Consider the following 21,131-nt stretch of genomic DNA (forward strand, 5'->3'; position numbering starts at 1 on the left):
TTCCTTCTTGCTCGTCGTAAAACTTTAAGCCTTAAAGAGGCCTTGGTGCACATTCAACCTTGCCATATTAAGATAGACTCCCAGCTCCTAGTCTACATCCAAATCCAATAGTCATCCCCACCTCTTAGCAAGATACAAAGTTCCAGCTCAAATATGTGCATTATTAGGTTCTCGTCTAGGTGTGGTCTCTAAGGAGATTAGCAACTCTAAAGGAGTATGAGGAATAGTAGACATTTATGAAAGTAGGCCACTTGTCCAGGAGAATAACCAAAATCTAAGAGGACAAAAGTGGCCTTGCCATTATAAATAATTTTGAGATAACCCTCACAGTTTGACTCATAGCATTATAAATCACTCTCCAACTATAAGCATGCTTAGGTTTAAGAGTGGTAGCCCAAGGGTGGGCATACAATACTTAGACTGGATTAGCCAAACCTAGCAACTGTTGTGACCATTAAGCATAAGGGGGTCAATTAAGGAAATATGCATGAGATATAGGTTCCTAATAGCTAGTCTTACATGTAAGTTAGGGAGGGCCAATATGTCCTAACCAATGAGATGGCAGCCACACTAGCCAAACCTTTTGGCCCAGAAAAACTACCTGGCTGACAAAGTAATCTAGTCCAGCACAGTGAGGGGGGTCCAAGAGGAAGACAAAAGATGGATAGGAGTAGTGTTAAGGATGAGCTAATAAGCATGTATGTTAAGGATGAGTTAATAAGCGTGAGATGACCAGCTTGGATGAGATTGTCTTTTTTTCACCTCGCTAACCATAGATCAATGCGAGTGAAGAGAGCCTCATAATGGCAGATTAAGAGGCGGTTAGGAGAGATAAGAGCACCTAGATACTTGAAGGTAAAATAACCACTACGCATCCCAAGGATGTTAACTAGGGGCATCAAGGCATTAGACTTCATAGACAAAGGAAAGTAAATATCCGATTTACCCAAATTAATCCTTAAGTTGGTGAGTTTCTCAAAAAGATAAAGAGCAATCATAAGTTCACTACAGGAAGTAGCATCAACTTTAATAGTAACAAGCATGTCATCATCATATAGTAGCATATGGCTGGGTTTAAAATTACCGATAGAGAAACGAGTAATCTTACCATGATTAACAATCATAATGATAAGAACAATGAGAATTTGAGCAACCATAAGAAAGAGGTAAGGTGAAATAGGATCACCTTGTCGGATACCAGATTGGCCATGAGACCATTAAGAAGGAGAACCATTAATAAGGACCACAAAAAACACATTTGTAATGCATGCATAGATCCAAGAAAAAAACTTCCAAAGAAAACTATAGGCTTTAACATACTAAAAATAACATGCTAAGAAATACAATCATAGGCTTTCTCCAAGCCAATTTTAATAACTAGAAAATTCACTCTAGTTTTCTTTTTTTGATAAGAAGATAGAATGAACAATATCCTAGGCAATCATAATATTGCCATGGATGTGGCACCCTGCCATGAAAGCGGAATGTTTAAACCTGATTAGATTAGGCAACAAGAGCCTAATTCAGCTGGTTAAAAATTTGGCCAGGATACGATACATTACATTAAAAAGGAAGATCGATTAATAGTCTACAACTTGTTACGAATTAGATCTGGATCGATCCAGAAGTAAGAAAATTATAAAAATTTAGATAGTGGTAGCCTCATGAGATAGAATTCTAATAGCTTTAGTTTCAAGTCAATTAGATGTCTAGATGAAAAGATTTAATTAAAATAGTAAAGTAAGGTTAGAACGAGGCAAAATAGTAGATATTCGACATTGCGACGATCATCGGAGGGTGGCGGATGACCAAGGGTGGAGGTGGACGGCCATAGGGAAGGGGCTACTGGAGATGGTGGTTACAAATTAGAGGTAGAATTTGAGCTTCTAACTTAGATCTACTCTTAGAAAAATAAAAATAATCTAATAGCTACGATAAAAATAGTAAATACGATAATAAGAAAATAACTAAACTCAATTAATTTTCAATACTTGGATGCTTGGATGAATAAAACCCAACCCCTCTATATATAGAGATTAGGTACAATAAGTCATACTCGGACTTATCCCTAAAGACTTATACGACTCGAACTAGGACTTACCTTAAAGGCTTATATGACTTAATTAAACTTATCTTAGAGGCCTATATGATTTAATTAAACTTGCCTTAGTGTCTTACATAATTTAACTAGGCTTGCCTCAAGGGTTTATATTAAAGATAAACATGACTTAGATAAATCAGCATTCCTTATCCTTCTTGGAATATTTTTTCATTATGCCACAGATAGAGTCCTAATCTTTTACAACCTTGAATACAAAAGTTGTAGATCAAGATATCTTCGATCTTCTCCAAATGGTCTCATAATATTTGGTCAATTGATGAATATCTGTAGAATATTTTTCTAAAACTGCACAAAAGTTAATAAACTTAGCTAATTAAATAAACTCTAACTTACTTAGACTCTAACTAAACTACATGAGCATAATAAATAAGATAACTAGACTTGATCCATAGAGCCCAATATCCCTATGATGTGATCCAATCTGACCCAGATCGCATCACAACCTTAGATGAACTAGAACTCTTAGGAATAAAGTTTAAGAAAGTTTGCCCCGAGCTCGGCGGAAGAGATTCACAAACATGAAAAAGCATCCATTAAGTCATTACCAACTATGTCCTAGTATTTTTTTGAGAAAATTCAGAGAAAAGCTATCTGGACTAGGTGCCTTACCAGTCAGCATAGATCACACGACCGCTCTTACCTCCGCACTTGTGAAATGACAGAGGAGCTCATCCTTATAGTGAAGATTGAGACTAGGAAGGGGGTAGGACTCCAAATTATCAATTGAAAAATTACTACTCCAAAAGGAAGAATAGAAGTCCATAAATTCTTTCAAAATTTGATTAGAATCAATCATGAATTCATTATAAAAAAGATCTAGTCTCTTAATACAATTAGTTTTAGCATCCCCATCTTGCAACCAGCTAACTCGAGCCTTGCTCTACCACTTACTACTAATCTGTCTGAGGAAGGTTACACATTTTTAGTTAAGGATGGCAAGGGAGCAGCTATCAATCTCAGTGAGAGGGGAAGTTAGCTCCTTGGTTTCAAGATTTGAAATGGTAGCTTGCACATTAGCCAAGTTGGCCTCGAGATGACCAAACATTACTCGATTCCAAAATGCAAGATTACAAGAAACCTCAGAAAGTTTAGAATGCAAGTACACCAAAGGAAAGTTTGGTTTAGCCAAGGTTTTGGCAGGGACCAGACCTCGGCAACCAATTCTCTCACCTTACGATACTCATACCAAAACCACTCAAAACAAAAGGCCTCTTTCTCAAACACTCAAAAACTCCATGGGAAATTAAAAGAGGCAAATGGTTCAATGCAATTCTCAATAAATGTAAGAGAAAATAGCTTGAGAATAATTCACTAAAACACTGATTAATAGAAACACGATCAAGACAAACCAACATCCTGATGTTATCATATCTATTATTGCACCAAATAAAAACAAGCCTGGTAAAGCCAGCATCCACCAATTCATTGCAAAACTGGAGACCGAGAACAACCTCCCCTAGCTTATCCTCAGGAGCATGCACGTAATTATTATCTCTCGTAACAAGCCAAGGGAAAGAAGTAATATTCATAGAACTCATCCCATGCAAGAACCAATTCCTACTCAAGGCACACATGCTAGCATAGATAGCAGATAAAAGGAATAGATCCTTACCTAGGGCCACAATGGCAGCATGCAAAGCTTAGGCGGATGAGTGAACGAGGAAACCTTTAATCGAGGCCTCTCTCCATCCGATCATGATCCCGCCCCTTGCACCTGAGCCAGCGACAAAGAGACCGATCCAAGTAGGTTGCATCCTATGGAGGAAAAAAGGTAGATTTACTAGTCATGAGATGAGTTTCAAGAAGAATAAAAATGTCAAGGTTCTGCATATTAATTAAATAAGTAAAACAAGAGTATCCTTCCCTTTTAGCAATGCCTGTATAATTCTAAGAGATGGCCTTCATTAAGAAACCATATCAAAGGAGGACCCATTCACCGTCTTGCCTTTAGTGGGAGGTTTTTGTCCTACGAATTTGCCCAGCCTTGATTTGGGTTTGAGCAGAGCCACAACCTTGACAAGGGAAGATGGTTGACTCATAGCGATCGTTTCTTAAAAGACACACTAGAGATACTAGGAAGCAGCTCAGGGTCATGAGTCTCATCATATCAACATCCTCATCTATGGTGCAGACCTGAGCATTGTCAAAAGCCTTAGCCGCTATGGTAACAAAAGTCTGAAGATCAATGGTGGGAGGAGGGCTGTGAGAAGTTGGAATGGTAATGGAAGTGGGAGTTGGTAAGCGTAAGTGATAGGTTAAGGGAAGTGTCCCCAAGGCAAGGCTGAGTTTACAGGTGTAAATGAGCCGAGCTTGATCAAGCCTAGCTCTAATTAAGGTTGGACTGAAATTAATTTCAAGTCTGACTATGTGATCAAGCTTGAATTGAAATAATTTTAATTCAAGTTAATTTCGAGCCAATTTCGAACTCAAGCCAAGCTCAAGCTTAAATGAGTTGCTCAATTAGCAATTTTAAATCTTATCAATTCAAGCCTGAGCAAGCTTGAATTGATAGCCATTTAGTATTAGCCAAAGCCCTATCCAGCCTAACCCATATTCAATTAAGCCCATGTTGGTTGTTGCACCACATGAAAGGTGAGCCTTCAAACCCTAAATTGGAGATGTTGCTTCCTCGATAAAGTCAGCAAAAGCTTGGTTCTTTGGCCTAAGTTCAACCCCCCTTGAACTCCTCTTCTTATTGACCGATATGTAAGCATTGGAATCCTTAGCAACTAGCCAAGGAATGTTGACGTTGGCAATTCCAACCACCTCTTTCCAAAGTATTTTTTGCTGAGTAATGGCATTACTAGCATATATTATAGATACCAATAGAGAAGGACCATTAGTTGGAGTAAGAACTATATGAACAGCTTGTCAAGAAATCGCCCTGATATCCACCCAACCTATCATGGTCTTCTATAAGAGCAAATTGCCACCTGACCTTCCATAAGTTAGGATGGCAAACCAAGACTAGCTTCTACCCATTGCCCTAGCAATATAACTGGCATCATGCTAGTTAGTATAGGTTTTTAGCAAAGCTAGAACCTCCACCTTGTGATCTCAGCACAGCCTAGATCTATCCAAAATTGTCTTCTTCCTTGCTTCCCTACAATTCCAAAACATGGCATTAACCATTGAAACTAAGTGAAGATAAAGGAGGCCTCAAGCTATTCTTTGGCGCTTGTGAGTCGAAGCTTGGCTATCCCCACTTGATAGGCCTTTAATTGTAAAATCTTCATGGCCGTGGTTTTCGACCACAACCAACTAGAAATGATGGTTATCTAATCCCATTTGCACTCTATCCTCTAGAGGGTTGGGAAGGGCTAAGGCACGTTATAGATCTTGAATAGCTTCCACATGTCCTTCTAGTGTTGTTCTAGTGCCATTCTTGTTGAGGCAGAGCTCATCTTAGCCATCCCATCTCGCACAATATCTATAGGGTAGCCATCAGCTTTGAGAATAAAAAAGATTTTCTTATCACTGGTTCTAACCTACGCAAAGTGCGAGGGATGTGCATAGCCCGTATCCAATAGTATGAGCACACCATTAATGATCACCTTTTCATGATTAGTGAGAATCCCCTTGAGATATGGGATCCCACTCTTGTCCCATCGGCCTTTCTCAAGTCCCTCCTTTCTATTCCTCGAGCCTCCCCTTGGCTGCACATTGTCCCCAAGCTTGCTTTTTTTCTTTGTCTGTCTTGGAGACTTGGCTTTTATTCTACACGGACAATCTTTTTGCCCCCTTACTAGTATTATCCTTCATGTTGCCCCAATGTTTCCTTACAAGTCGGTTCTCTAACCTCCTTCCCTTTCTCTTGCCTAGTACTATCATAGGGTGTGCGCCTCTTGGTTTCAGTTCCTAAATTAGTGTAATTGCTATCTGTCCTCCCCCCTCTTTGACTCAACTCATGCTGGACTGGTATGGGATCTGCATCCTTAATTTTACCCAGTCCATAGGTCGAACCTCTTCGTCTACCTCTTTGCATAGTACACCACAAGCCATAGCTTGCTTCTTCCTTCTTTAGCATCTAATATTGTGAATCCACATCTTCTTCCCTAGCATCAGCTTGCCTAGGCTGAGGCTCGGTTCCCTTTACCTTGTTTGTCCTATCTAGGCATCAAATCCATGTGATGGCCTATCCTGCCACAATAACAGCTAAACATTGGGATACTTTCATAGATTACATATTGCACTAATCCTTCTTCCTTCTTCCCCATCGAGACTGCTTTCTTGAGTGGTGTCTTCAGATTGACTTCTGCGTCGACCCCCGCAAAGAGGCTATGGGTATGATCAAGGGTGGTCTCTTCCACTTATAGGGGCTTACCAAAGTAAGCGGCGATTGGAATGAGCACCTCAAGCTCCTAGTATTCCTTTGGAAGATTATGTAATTGTATCCACATCAACACAGTAGAGAAAGCCTCCATTTTTGACCAAAAAATATTCTTCCAGGAAAATAAGTTGAGGACTTTTCTATAGATTGTCCATGGCCCATTGATCAAGGCATAAGCCAGATCCTCTTTTTTACCAAACCGAAATGCATAGAAGCCATCGGGTCTATTCCCCTCCATAATTTTGCCAGCATGCTCTTTAAGCTTGCTAGGGGAATGCCTCTTCTAAGAAATCATCTGAAAAGGGTCAGTTTTCATTTGGCCCAGCAGCGTTCAAGCACTTCTTGATCTAGCAGTACACAATCTTCAGGTTACTCCTTTAGTTTTGCTGATATTTCATCAGGACTACTTTCATCCTTCTCCGTCTCCTTTGATCGACTACACCTTGCTACCATAGAAGCCCATGACTTGGATTGGCCTTCCTCTCGCGTTTGGGCTTGCTTGGATGAGGAGGCTCTCCTAAGATGGACATCCTCGGCTCTCGGTGCCGAAGGCTTCTTTCAGCTATCCTCCGATATGGAGACGAATCACCTTCGAATCTCCTGGTTGTGTTGTTGCCAACTTGTGTGCAGTTGGAGCTCAATAATTAATTGTATACTATAATCATTTCTGAAATTAACGAGGGCTAAATATATGCTGTACATACAATTTGTATGTGATGTCTGGGCCATCTAAACCTCCGTAACTATGCCTAGTAAGTTTAAACATTCAGTCATTTTATTTTATTAATAGATCCTTAAACACTGATAGTTAAATCAGCTATCTTGTTTTCTTTCAAAGGATAGAAAGGAACGGCAATGTCCGGACGACTCGAAGATGGTGGGCCCGCAGCAAAACTTTTTCGTAAGAATGTGGTAACTATATATGTCGTAATGATGTGTTAACCTCGCTAGCTTGTAATTTTCGTCGAATTTTTCTCTTTCCGTCAGAGAATTGATGTATGAGTCAGGAAAAACTTTAATGCTCCAATCGTATCATGACACGTAACAAAAGTCTCATATTTTATTTTTCTACAACGTCATAGAAAATCGGTCACGAAACCTTCCTGATCAAAACCCATTTCTCTCTTTTTCGCCAATCTCTTCTCTGATCCATGGCGGCCATGGAGACCGACATCAACATGACTCCCGCCGGTGAGGGATCGAGCTCTCCCGCCGCCGCCGCCGCCGCCGGACCGTCCTTGTCCGTCAAGAAGCCGAAGCGATTCGAGATCAAGAAGTGGAACGCCGTCTCCCTCTGGGCCTGGGGTAAGCAGTCTGTAGAAAACCCTAGAAATCCATTCCTACCACTCTTCTAAGATTTCCCTTTGCTTCTATCTCCTGCTTCCTGGGATGCCTCTCGATTCTTGTTTCTTTGCAGATATCGTTGTCGACAACTGCGCCATCTGCCGTAACCACATCATGGATCTCTGTGAGTAATCTAGGCTTCGATTGGGGTTTCTTGCTCTCTATCTTTAATGCTGACAGTGTCCTGTTCCTTTTTTTTCTCCCGAATTTGGTAGGCATTGAATGCCAGGCTAATCAAGCAAGTGCGACCAGCGAAGAGTGTACAGTAGCTTGGGGTATGCATCAGATTTTATAAGCTTTAAGTTGAATCTGATTGTCCAAATTAATTTTCGATATATTATATCTAATTTGGTGGTTTTCACTATATCGCTTTGTTCGTTAACATTATGTAGCCCTTTATTGACACCTAACTGGTTGCCATTTTGTTAATGTTTGTACTATAATATACATTTATTTTTTATAAGAAAACTTAAATACTGCATGGTTTGGTCATGGATACCAGTATTGCTTTCAAAGTGTTAATGTATCTACCTACTATATTTTGATCAGTTGCTCAGATCATGATTGTTCAGAATGCTATAAGGAACAAACCTGTAATATGAAATGTTCATTTGAGGTGAATAAGATGCAATTACAGAGGAAAAATTATTGAGGGGATTATATGTGAAATCCCTAATTAAAAGACTACAGTATTACTTTGAGTCGTAGAATTAAGAAACATCATGTTCATGTGGGTCTCTTATTAATCACTACAAGCTTTCTGATCTGTTAATTTATTGACTATGTTATATTTTTGGAAGAGAAGTGCTCATCTCTGCAAGATTGTTGTTGCCATCAAACAACTTTTGTTTCTAAGCTTTCTTGTCATAAGAGGTACACATAAATATCTGGGGAAAGACATTTTGAGAATCATGGTTATTATGGGGAAAGACATTTTGAGAATCATGGTTATTTTGGCATAAGATCATGTTGCCGTTCTAGAATAGCCATCTAGATGTTGATAACTTCTAATGTTAGGGATATGATGGAATATTATTTTGGAGTAAGAAAGGTGATGTATCTAGGATGATCATTGCATTTATGCTAATGAATCTATGGTATCATGCTAGGATTCTATTTCCTTGTTCTCTATAAGTTGCCCACTTGTTGAAGTTATAAATTAGAACATGTAGTTGTTCTCTGGTTAACGCATAATGACTTTGTTTAACATGAAATCATGCCCTTCCTACACATTTGAGTATGACTGGGAGGTTTTCCATTGCTCAAGTGGGAAAATTTTGCAATTTTCTTTCATGTAAGATTTTTACATAGACTATATCTTATGCATCAGTCTGTAAAGTAGATCTTTTCATAGAGCTTAACGATCAAAAAAGTTTAAAATGACATCAATTAAGATTTATTTACTTTAGTAGCCTAGACAATAAAGTTGGCAACCAAATGTTTCATGACCAATATTGCTCACTAGATTTTATTTGTTCTATGGCCAATCATCCTTACTAGATTATGCATCCTATAGCTAACATAATTGTGAATAAGATCAATATTACATATCCTTTTCATGCTTTTCAGGTAATGAAAATCTAAACAGACAAACTCAACATTTATTTGATTTTTATCACTTTTTTGACAAGCGTCTGCCTAGACCACATATGCAGCTGCATAGGTGGTGGCAGTTGGTCAACCACACGGTGTATGCATTATGTTGTTCTCATATGTGGTCCAATTGCATAGAGGTTGTATTTGTGAACTGCATATGGTTATGCACCCACTCACATTTGCGTATGTGCTGCATATTGACTGCTAACGACCAAAATTATACTGCATAGGCATATGAAAGCGCTATGTTATATTATAATAGTGAGATATTTACAGTGCTCCATAATAATTTTCATTGATTAATCTTGTTGGTGCAACTTATCATAATTGAAAATATTTATTGAGTAATTATATGACTAGAACATAACATCTTTAGTTGATAGAATATTATGAAAATGATTCTCGATATATCACTTTGCAAATTTTACCTATTTATTAGGTAAATTTATATAACGTCTTTATAATATTTTGTTTTTGCTTGGCCATATATGCATTCACATATGCATCCTGCATACTGCATAAGCAATATGCATTCACATGATGTTTGCATACCGCAGACTCTTTTCACAACATTTATTATAATGAGGGATGCAAACCTCTTAGATTTATGATTCTTAATAATTCATTAGTTACATTTGATCTAGTATGTAGATGACTAAGATAAGTGAAAGATTAAGATAAGCACTGCATATGACTATCATAAAATTTAGTCAAACTTAAACACTACTTAATTCAATTTGCTTTAGCTTTATCTTGTTTTCAATCCTCAAAGCTGCAATGCCTTCAATAGTTGTTGATGTCAATTATGAGTAACTTGCAAAAACAGATAAATTGGATCCAGATGAAATTCTATTAAAGCTCATTGCTTGCTTTTTAACCTTCCCTCAAAATAGAAGGAAAAGGTATTGAAATGAAGGTAACAGTAAATGTGAACTGATTTTTGTAGTAATGACTAGTACTTATGCCATTTTTAATGGATTTATATTAGACATCAGGTCTGTAGCATTTTGGTATCCCAAAATAATAAGCAATAGCTGTCCAACAAATAACGAGAACCTTGTCACAAGTAAAGGAAGTCAAGTTGCAAGTACCAGTGTCTTTGAGTCATTTGAATGCTGAATAGATACCAGTAGATCTATGATGGAAAGGTTTCAGTCACTACTAAAGGTTTCTACTTGGGTGTCTGTCGGGTTGCTTCAATCACACGATAGCATGCGTGCTAGCACCTCAAGCACATCGCGCAAGCGACTAGGATTTCCTCATGCAGTTGTGAAGAAGGATACACCTATTTTTCAATCTTCTTCCCTGCTCGATGCACTTGATAGGACTTCAGGGTTTACAATGAGGTAAGTCATTTGGTCTAGTGTGGCATGTGATGCATTGCCCTGCTGCTCCTGACATTCTAGCAAAGTCTCTGTAACTGTTTATGGCTCATGAGATTCTCAATGCCCACACAAGATAAAAATCACATTTTGTTATAAATTATTTTGAGCCAAATGGTTTTCACTGGAAATTCCTTGATCGTCCAGTCTTCTTTCTTAACACTAGAGCATACAGATGTGTTGGCATGGTTCTTGTCATAACCTTGATCACTTTTTTCTTTTGTTTTTCTGTTTGTTTTACTTATTAACTTATGCCATCAATAATGCATCAAGACAGTTTTAGCAAGTTAGAAATCTAGGTTCTCGCTCAATTATGATTGATGGTAGCTGGAATTTTTGCTTAAACAGGTGTTTGCAATCATGCCTTCCATTTCCACTGCATTAGTCGGTGGCTTAAGACACGTCAAGTGTGCCCTCTGGGTATTTGTCCTCCTCTACCTCCTTTTTTCACCTGAAAGTTTTTATCCTATGTTTCTTTTCTTTTTCTTTTTCCTTATATTCCAAACTGACACTTGTGTATTTACAGACAACAGTGAGTGGGAGTTCCAGAAATATGGACACTAGAAACCAGAGATAGTTACTGACTTACTGAATAGCGTCTTTCTGGATTCTTTCCAGTATGTCTATAACTATAGGAAGAAATGATAATTTCTTTCTTTTGTCCCTCATCTGGATTTTAGTCTCTTTCCTGTCTCTTGCATCTTATATTCATGCGCCATTCCACAAATGCTGGTTAGACATGCTGATGTTCTTCTGCCTTGGGGCGACTTTGTAAAGATTTAGCAGCCCTTGGGTTGCATAATCTGTAATATCCGAATTTGTGATGGTTATTTTACCATAACTACTACTCATATGTCTGCTTCTCTTCAAGTGATGCCTTCTTGTGAAATTTGATTTCTGCTATGGATTTTCAATACTTATTGATATTATTTTTGAGAAAAATGAGAACTTAATGGTGTCTCAAGTTAACTGATGCCATTAAGATTTGAACATATGAACTCTCACACTACATGAGCTTCTAAAATTATCTGAGCATTTATAGTCATGATACTTGTAGATAATTTTACAGTGTTATTAACAGATAAAATAGGATCGGGAACGAGCAATCACATATACAATTTAACTAAAGAACAAAATACTATAATTTGCTCTTCCCCGACAAAATGCTAATTACAGGGAAAAGTATATTTTTACATCCTTGCCACGGTTATATTTAATTGTTTTTCTTTCAATTTTTATTTGTGCCACTTAATTTTTTTAAGTTCTAATCTGTGTGTAATCTTCAGTTTTTCCATTCAAAACTATTTGTGCAAATTATATTCAGTTCAAATTGTTGAATGCTTAACCATTTTGTCCGTTAAATTCTCCCTTTGAAAGATTTTCGACGTTCAAACTATAAGAGAGCAGGATCTAGATGAAAGAAGCATAGACAAATGATTTTTTCACAACAAAATTCATATTTTTTTTAATTTTTATTAAATGTTTGGTTGTTGTTGGTTGGTCTTCTTTTTGCTAGTAGTATATAGTTTGATGCATACTTCCTGGTTTACTCAAAGAATAAAGTTAATTCTAAAATGGGTATTTCTTTATGTTTTCTTCAAAATAAAATTTTTATTATAAAAATAGCTATTCTTATTTTTACTTATATTTTAAAACAAGAGTGTAATAATTATTTATGATATGATATAAAGTAAAGGATAAGATACCTATGGATTAGGTCTAATCCCAATGTTTTGTTAAGATACTGAGGGAAATGTAGTGGAGTGGATAAAGAAAGTTTTCCTGGTTTGATGCGCAGAAAAGAATAAGATAAAGAAAAGAGTGAATTAGCACGACTTTTAAAGTGGTAAACGGGGAAAGTAGTGGGGCAATCCGTTTCCTTAGATTTTGATCTATAAAATATGGACCCGGAAAATGCCCAGGGTGTAATAAAAGAGTTCTGTTTAAGATTCAATTGATTATCTTCAATTCGAGCATAACCTAAAATATAAGCTTGAATTAATAATATTTAATTCTAGTATATTTTGAGCTCGAGCAGGAGCTTATTTTTTGATAAGCAGATTCAAGGCTATTTTAAATTAAGCCTAATTTAAGCATGAATACGCTTTAATTAAATCTAGTTTGACACTCTGTCGGAGAGAATAAATTAGAAAATAACTTTTTCTTATTTGAATTGAAATTTTTGGCGAGAAAGGAAGTAAAATGGAAATAAAAAATTCAAAGGAGAGTGATTAAATATTAGATATTATAGCTTATTTATATTACTTTTATTTATTTTAAGGAGTAATCTTATCAATATTATAGGTTGTGTTGGTTTATTTTAATAATAAAATACTAGATAAAAGGGTATAATGGTAACTATATTATGTTCACTCTTTTTTATTTATCTTAAACCAATCAGAGAAAAATCCTCTCCTCTCCTCTTCATAATGTAAACCTAGTTTAAATTAACTTAGAAGGTCTATATTTTTAATAAAATAAATAAATATGTAACCAATTAAATAATAATATAATAGAAAAATAAGAAATAAAAATTAGTTATATATAAACTTTAATAACTAAAGAAGAAATTCACTCAAAATTATAATAAATTTCGACTTGAATTAAATCAATTTTATACTTGTAAATTATTACTGTAGAATAACATGAAGGGAGAGATATCTCTTCACTATTGTTTTATAGCCATAAGAAAAAAGGAATAAAAAAATGGTGAGAAAGAAGAAAATAAACCTCATCAGAGTTCACCAAAGTGTGGACTAGCCAAAAGAGTTCACAAGAACGACCGCCAAATGAACTCGGTGAAGTGTGAGAGTGAGAGGAGAGTATATGTGAGAAATAGAAAGTAAAAATTGAAAATTTGAAAAGAAAACAGTTGATGATATTAATTATTAATATCTCCTAGGTTAGATACATTTTAGATTCAACCTGAATCTTAAAAAAATTAATTTCAGTCGATATTATTGTTTTCGGTCGATACAGCCGAGACAGATCTGCCGATATGGCCCGAACTGGCCAATGTCGACTGATATTGGCCGAAATCACTGTGATCAGGATCGATTATGACCGATCCGACTCGGGATCGGTCGATTTTGGGATTCATTATCCTGACCTTTGGAGTTTTACCAAAGTCGCTCACAACTACACTTGATAGAGTTATTTTTCTCACCCTGAGAAAGTTGGTGTAGACACCACATTTAGGCACATGTACTCGCACAGATGCAGGAGAGGGGAGAGATTTCACATGAGAGTGTTTTAGTCTTTTGTTTGAGGGGCTTTTTGGTCTTTTGCCTTATTAGGGTTTGCCTATATAAATGCAAGTTATGCTATCACTTGGGGATTTGATGATTATTATGATACTTTGAAAGTTTTACTTTTCCTTTTCTTTTGTTGGTGGATTCCAACACCTAGATTTCACGGGTTTGCTATTATATTATTCTCATTGTCTTCTTCATTCTCCATTGAAACTATGGTTCTCCATCAGTCACCAAGTGGCAAAAGAGCAAACTTGGAGGAAAAAGAGAAAAAAATCTGGCTTGTAAGAGAAAATCAAAATGGGTTTAACTGACAAAAATAAAAACCTCTTTACAAAAATAATCTAAGAATAAAAAGATAAAAAGACTTTAATATATATATATATATATATATATATCAACATATTAAGATCCAAAAATATATCTAAATACACTATCTTTTTTATTAAAAGTGTGTCAAGGGCGTGCCAACCAGGATCGACACAGCCATTGTTTAAAGGATCCTTGGTACTAAAACATAATTACAACTTTATAGTGGACGCTTATAACAAAATGCCTTGTTTTCTTCTATCTCCTCACACACGACACACCACTACCTTTAGAATCACCATCATCTCCATTCTCCACTACAGCCTCCACCTCCATAATATACTTTTCACCCTATCTCTTTTTACTCCCTTCTTTCCATGATCTGCTCTCTATTGCGGTCTAAGGGCCAGGAGCAAAGCTACCTCTGATCCGGATTGGAAGGGGGTGGCCATGTGGGTAGATGGCCAGCACAACGTGATGAGTTGGTGCTGCTAAAGCAAGGAATAAAGTTGTGCAAGGAAAGGGAAGGAACGAGTAGGGCTAAGAGGAACAAAAAAGAGGAAGGCTTAGATGATAGAGATATGGAGAAGATTAATCTAACTCAATTCATTATTCCATACATACCTAAGATGAAAGCATAATGCCCTATTTATAGAGAAATAAAGTAAAAAAAAAATCTAAGGTAACTAAAACAAACTAAGAATTAATCATATCTACCCAGTTCCTATCTTCCCTTTGATTAGACATAGTTCTGCCCCAGATAGAGCCCAAATATATAAAATGTCTGAATACAAAAAGCACAGATCACATTCTAGCCTACTAGGGCGCACTCAATTTGGCCTGCCCATGGCTGCAAACTGGAGGGTGCCCATGTGCTAGGGCTATGGTTGGACTAAGCCACCAAAGGAAAAGGGCTCAGTTCTAATCTGGTGGATGCATATCGAGGTGGGCTAGTGCACTCAATTTTTCCTTTTTTGTTTTTCATTTTCTTCATTTTTTTCCTTCTTCCTCCTCCCTCACTAGGCCCTTATCTCCCCTCACTAGTGGCCACACCTCCTCTCTCCTCTCTTTATCTTCCTCATCTCCCACTATGATACGATTCGGACTTCACCGATGTCGTCTCGAACATGAATACACCTTATGGGTGTCTTTTCTTATTATTTTAGTATTTTATTCAAAGAAAAATAAAATTTCTGTAGGTCGTGTTCAAATGCGAGTGGGTGCGTTCAAACGCACTTGCAAACGCCTGCATTAGATTTGCAAAAACAAAGAACGTGAAATGTGTGTTTGAATGCAATCGGGCACGTTCGAATGCCTACATCAGGCTCACATTGACAAAGAATGCATTTTATGTGTTCGAACGCATTTGACCCCATTCGAACGTAGTTGGCAGAAATCCACTATTTCTAGGGTTAATAATTATCATTTTTGAATTATTTGTTTAACTTCTTAAGGTATGGATGGCAACCAAAGTGGAATTATTGAATGAATTGAGTTTTTGCCCTAATCTTCTTCTTCTTCTTCTCATTCTCTCTCGTTCCCTCATCCCCCGGCTCCGTCGCTTCTAGCCTCCCTCGATCGGCCACTCACCCTAGTCCCTTAGGGCAGTCCACTCCTCCCCCTTCTTTAAATCTCTATACTCTTGTCCTAACCCTTTTCATCATCCATAATCCTTCCACCACCACCTTACTCATCGGTGCCACCCCATTACCGCCGGCCTCCCATCTCTATAATCCACCTAGGATCCCGCGCCTCCATCTACGGATCCATAGAATAGACTCCCTAATGTTCGTCTAGTTATCTAACAATATCTCCAAATTTCGTCGTTCGATTTTCCTGACATTAGATTCGTTAGAAAGCCTTTTCTAGGGCTACAATATATCAAAATTTCACGTTGATCCGACGGCTATAACTTTCGAAATATTCTTCTAAATTTCCATGCAAGATCATGTCTTGATTTGAAAACGGGATAGATCAAATCTTAACCCAAGGGGAGATTGTATCAAGAGTGGTATCAGAGCCAAGTTTCTCGGACACGCACTTTCTATGATGACAACCAGAGCCATGGCTACATGACGAAATAAGGAGGACGAGATTTTCCCAATAGAGGGGGTAACGGCTGCGGGAACTTCCACCCGCGGAACCGCCCGACTGAATCTGACTACGAAAGAGCCTAGTGTTCAAGCCATAATTGGATCTCTTTCTGAACAAATAACCATCAATAATCAGATGATGAATGGAGATGATGCGGGAAAACAGGCGACAAGAGAAGCTATGGTGATTGGAAATGCACCAACGACCCCCTAACGCGAGTCTACCACCATGAACACGCCGTCACCGGTTCAGAATTTTCACCAGCAAGAAGCTCTGCTACCATAACCCTATGGGCAGAGACCAGCAAGGATGGTTTTGCCAGGCCAAGTTGTAGGTGAGCCCGTCCATTGAGCAAACCTAAATGGAGATCATCTTGGAGGACTAGACCCTTGGGTGGGGCAAGATGAACCGGAACGGCGTCGAGTTAACATAAACCGAAGGAGGGTTCATCAACCATTCATGATGCATCCTCCTTAGGTTAGACAAGGGCTTGGATATGATTCAGACCAAGACAACGGTATCCGTGGGTGAATTATGCTTCTCAAATTTCCAAAGTTCAAAGGTGGTGACCAGATCGATTAATTGTATAGGGCTAAACAATTTTTCGCATACTAAGGTACAACGGAAGAATATAAGGTGATGCTTGCGAGCTTCCACCTTGAAGATGCGACACTTCATTAGTTTTGGGCAGCCAATGCCCATGATACGATTGAAAGTTGGGCCGATTTTTGCACCGATATCACGTGACGATTTGGAGCGTTGTGGTATGAAGACTTTGATGCTCTCCTCTCAAAGACTATGCAAAGGACCATGGTTGGAGCATACTAAGAATAATTTGAGAGGATAAGTAGTCGTTGCCAACCTCCTTAGACTGATCAACAATTTCGCAGCGTTTTCATCTCGGGGCTATAGGGAGTCATACAAACCGATGTGAGGGCTTTAAGGATGCAATACTAATGGAAGACAAGCATCGAGCAATGAAGATATATATCAAACAGAATTGGACAAGCTAAGATAGTCGCAACCCGGTTCGACCTACCATAGCGATAGGAAATGCAGCCGGCGTACCAAGAGCTGCTACTGCAATGGTGCCTCCTCGAGCACCCCTGATGAAACACGCAAACCTCCAAATACACGTGTAAACCGCGTGGATAAATCCCCCCACGCGGTGCATCACATGACCTGTCAGTACAGCGATTTCACAAGGCACACAACAGCACAATTTCACCATAAATAAACTCAATTATAAGAGTCCGGATACAAGTCCACAGGCCACAACAAGCCTTCCAAATATACATCCAAAATACAATGCTAAAGTCCAAAATACAACATCGTCATCACGCCCTCGCAGGGGCTTAACACAACTAACAAACCTACTGGAAAGGAAAAGTAGCTACTCCTCGCTACCCGCACTGCGCGTCCCCTAGCTCTGAAATAATGCCACCACGAGGTGGTGAGCTTACAGCCCAGCGAGTAAGATCCATACAATAATGAAATCACATGTGTATATCCAATGTATGCCCATATTTGCTAACGATAACGATATGCTTATTGAAAAGACTTACCACAATTTACTAAATCAATGCAATTAATAAAGATTATCAGTCACTATCCTGGAACATGCTAGTTCCTAAACGTATCATGATAAGTTCACACAGATATAAAGCTTGATACAATCTCTTATTCGTATACATCTCAATCATAGATTTTACATGTTATGCATAGCAATAAAATAGCAGTTTAGTCATCTCATGCCTACCAAAGCATTAATCATGCTTATCATCGCTCACCGAGCTATTCACCACATAGGGTAAATACTCTCAAGAAACAATCATCCATCACATAATCATCCATCATCTCATACATCGAGGGGGGTTATATACACATCTAGCGGTAATGTCACCTACACGTGTATGGCGACACTACATGTGACCGGTTGTCTATGGCCATCAGACTAAGGACCCCAGTCGTAAGCCCGTATCTCACTCTCTCTAAATCATCACCACTCTCAGTGGGAGAATCAGGAGCCCTTGGCTCATCCACAGACGCCCTAACCCTACGTCGTCGGGTACCACTAGAGTTATATCCCCGCCTCACAATCATATTTTTCTATCATCATAATCTAGTCCTAACTATGCAGTATAACTACCTGAATGCCACACAGGCTTCTCGACCTCAAGTGTAGACCGCTAATAGTATAGTTATATAAGATACACTCTACCCTTAACCCTGGGCTGAGTGAGTAAGGGTACTGCATAGTCAGAATTCGACTACTAATAATAGGTGGAAGTGGTGCAGTGTCTATGAGTGTATAAAGCATGTTATAGTCATCATGATCATTACATTCTATATTCACAGCAATCATACATCTATGCACTAGTATACCATACAGGACACATGTAAAGCATTTTCACACTAATGTTTATGCTACATTAACATTCTCATAATGTTATGATGAGCAAGTTATCAATAACCACATATGCAAGGATATAACATGGTGTACTAACTGCATGCATTAATACTGACATTTCCTACAGTGTCATGACAGGTATAATGACTGTAATTATGTTATTCTAGATTTGTATAACTCTACTCGCCTGGGGAGATCTCCACAGTATGGTAAAACTCGTCAACTAGCCGGCTCTTCCGGAAGCCCAAAATCCTTCTCACGCGGTGTCAATCCTATAAATTCACGTAAGTAAGCCATACGTAAGATTAGCGAACTAATAGAATTAATTATCTTATTAGCGCATTTATGGTTGGCAATTACATGAGTCAAGGGTCTCCTAGGGCGAGTCTTATGTTATCCTAAAATTCACATGATACTAAATTATCATTACGAGGGGTCAAGCTAATTAAATCGGGTGAAAAAGATAAACACGGTTATAGGGTCCAAATGGCCCCAAATGGGCTAGGCTAGAGTGATACGATCATGCCTCTGGCTATGAAGCTCTGATACCAGGTTGATACGATCACGCCTTTGAGGCTAAAGATCGATCTCTTCCGATTCTCAGATCTGGACTAATCTTGCACGGAACTTTTAAATAAGATCCCGAAATATTCCGCCGTCGGATCGACGTAAAATTTTGATATATTGTAGGACCGGAAAAGAGATTTCCAAAAAATCAAGTTTCAGGCAAATCGGAGTTGGGGATCTCGAGATATCGTTCGTTTAGTGGACGAACGTCAGGATGCTCTGTTTTGGATCCGTGGATGGAGGCACGAGATCCTAGGTAATGGTGGATGGTGGAGGACCGGCGTTAATGGGGTGGCACCGGTGAAAAAGTGGTGGTGGAAGGGTTATGGTTGATGGAAGAGTTAGGGCAAGTGTTGGATAGATTGGAAGAAGGGGGAGGAGAGGGCCACTTCTAAGGGACTAGGGTGATTGGCCGGTCGAGGAAGGTTAGAAGCGGCATCGCCGGGATTGAGGGAACGGGAGCGAAGAAGTCGAAGGAGGCAAGGCAAAACTCAATCTCAATAATCAATAATCAATTTGGTTGCCTACCACATCCTTTTATAGGCTAACCAACAACTCAAATTAACCCTAAAAATACAATTTTCGTCGACCGCGTTCGAACTCGCCCGACCGCGTTCGAACGCACCGAGTTCGAACTCGCCCGACCGCGTTCGAACGCACCGAGTTCGCTCTTCTGGATTTGCGAACGCGATGCAGGCGTTCGAACGCGCCTGTCTGTATTTGCGAACGCGATGCAGGCGTTCACAGTGCGTTCGAACGCACAGTACATTCCTTTCACCACGTTCACAACCCCGTTCATAAATCGCGTTCGAACTCACTCCACCCGCTTTCGAATGCGACTTACAGAAAACTTATTTTGATAGAAATTAAACACTAAAACATGAAATAAAAACACTCCTAAAATGAATCCATGCTCGAGACGACGTCGGTAAAGTCTGAATCGTATCATAGAGGCAATGGGTAGGCTCAAACCCAACCCAAAAAGCAATAGGGCCTTGGTGGGCTGGGTGCCCAGCCACAGCCCACCAAGGTTGGGATAGTGGGCTGCAGACTGCAGCCCACCCAACAATGGGCTAATGAGCTGCAGCCTGCAGCCCACTCAAGTCTAGCTGCACCAAAGACCTTGCGGGTGAACGGTGTAGTCAAGAAAACCACAGTGAGAATCTTAATCGACACTGGGTCCACTCAAAATTTCATTAACAAGAGGCTTCTTAGGAAGATTGGGCTCGAGTCGAAACCCACGGACAAGTTTGTGACAATCGGAGATGGCACCATATTACGGGCTGATTTTATTTATGGAGGTGTGGAGTTGAAAGTGCAAGGCCAAACTTTCACATTAGATCTTTATCCAATGGCCTTGCGGGGTGCCAACATTGTCTTGGGGACTCAATGGCTTCAAAGCTTAGGGTTCGTAACATTTGATTTTACAAACCTCACACTTACATTTTAGAGGAATGGTCGGAGAGTGCTGCTAGATAGAAATCAACCGCGGCAAGGGCCAGCATTGTAACCGCTGTTGGGACTTCCATGTGTAGGGGACCGAGTTTTACTCTTGCAAATGGCTATTGCTGAACCAGAACATCCACCATCAAATGGAATACCCGCTGATATGAAGGAGCTGCTATAGGAATTCAGCGACCTCTTCGAGGAGCCCCGAGGACTACCGCCGACCCGCCGGCATGACCACCAAATTTAGATCATTCCAGGGGCTGAACTAGTAAATGTT

At 39.0% G+C, this 21,131-nt stretch overlaps 1 protein-coding gene across 1 annotated transcript; it reads left to right on the forward strand.

Annotated features, from left to right (window-relative positions):
• The first annotated feature begins 7,401 nt into the window (after window positions 1-7,401).
• On the forward strand, window positions 7,402-11,644 carry LOC140780510 (RING-box protein 1a-like). The gene is made up of 5 exons (XM_073126120.1): window positions 7,402-7,757; window positions 7,870-7,920; window positions 8,012-8,071; window positions 11,123-11,194; window positions 11,301-11,644. Exons 1-5 carry the CDS (start codon window positions 7,604-7,606, stop codon window positions 11,336-11,338), a joined length of 375 nt encoding a protein of 124 aa, XP_072982221.1. The 5' UTR covers window positions 7,402-7,603; the 3' UTR covers window positions 11,339-11,644.
• Window positions 11,645-21,131: the final 9,487 nt, after the last annotated feature.

The sequence above is a fragment of the Typha latifolia genome, chromosome 1 (assembly GCF_019914945.1).
Source record: "Typha latifolia isolate L0001 chromosome 1, TyphaL0001v2, whole genome shotgun sequence".
Taxonomy (NCBI): Eukaryota; Viridiplantae; Streptophyta; class Magnoliopsida; order Poales; family Typhaceae; genus Typha; species Typha latifolia.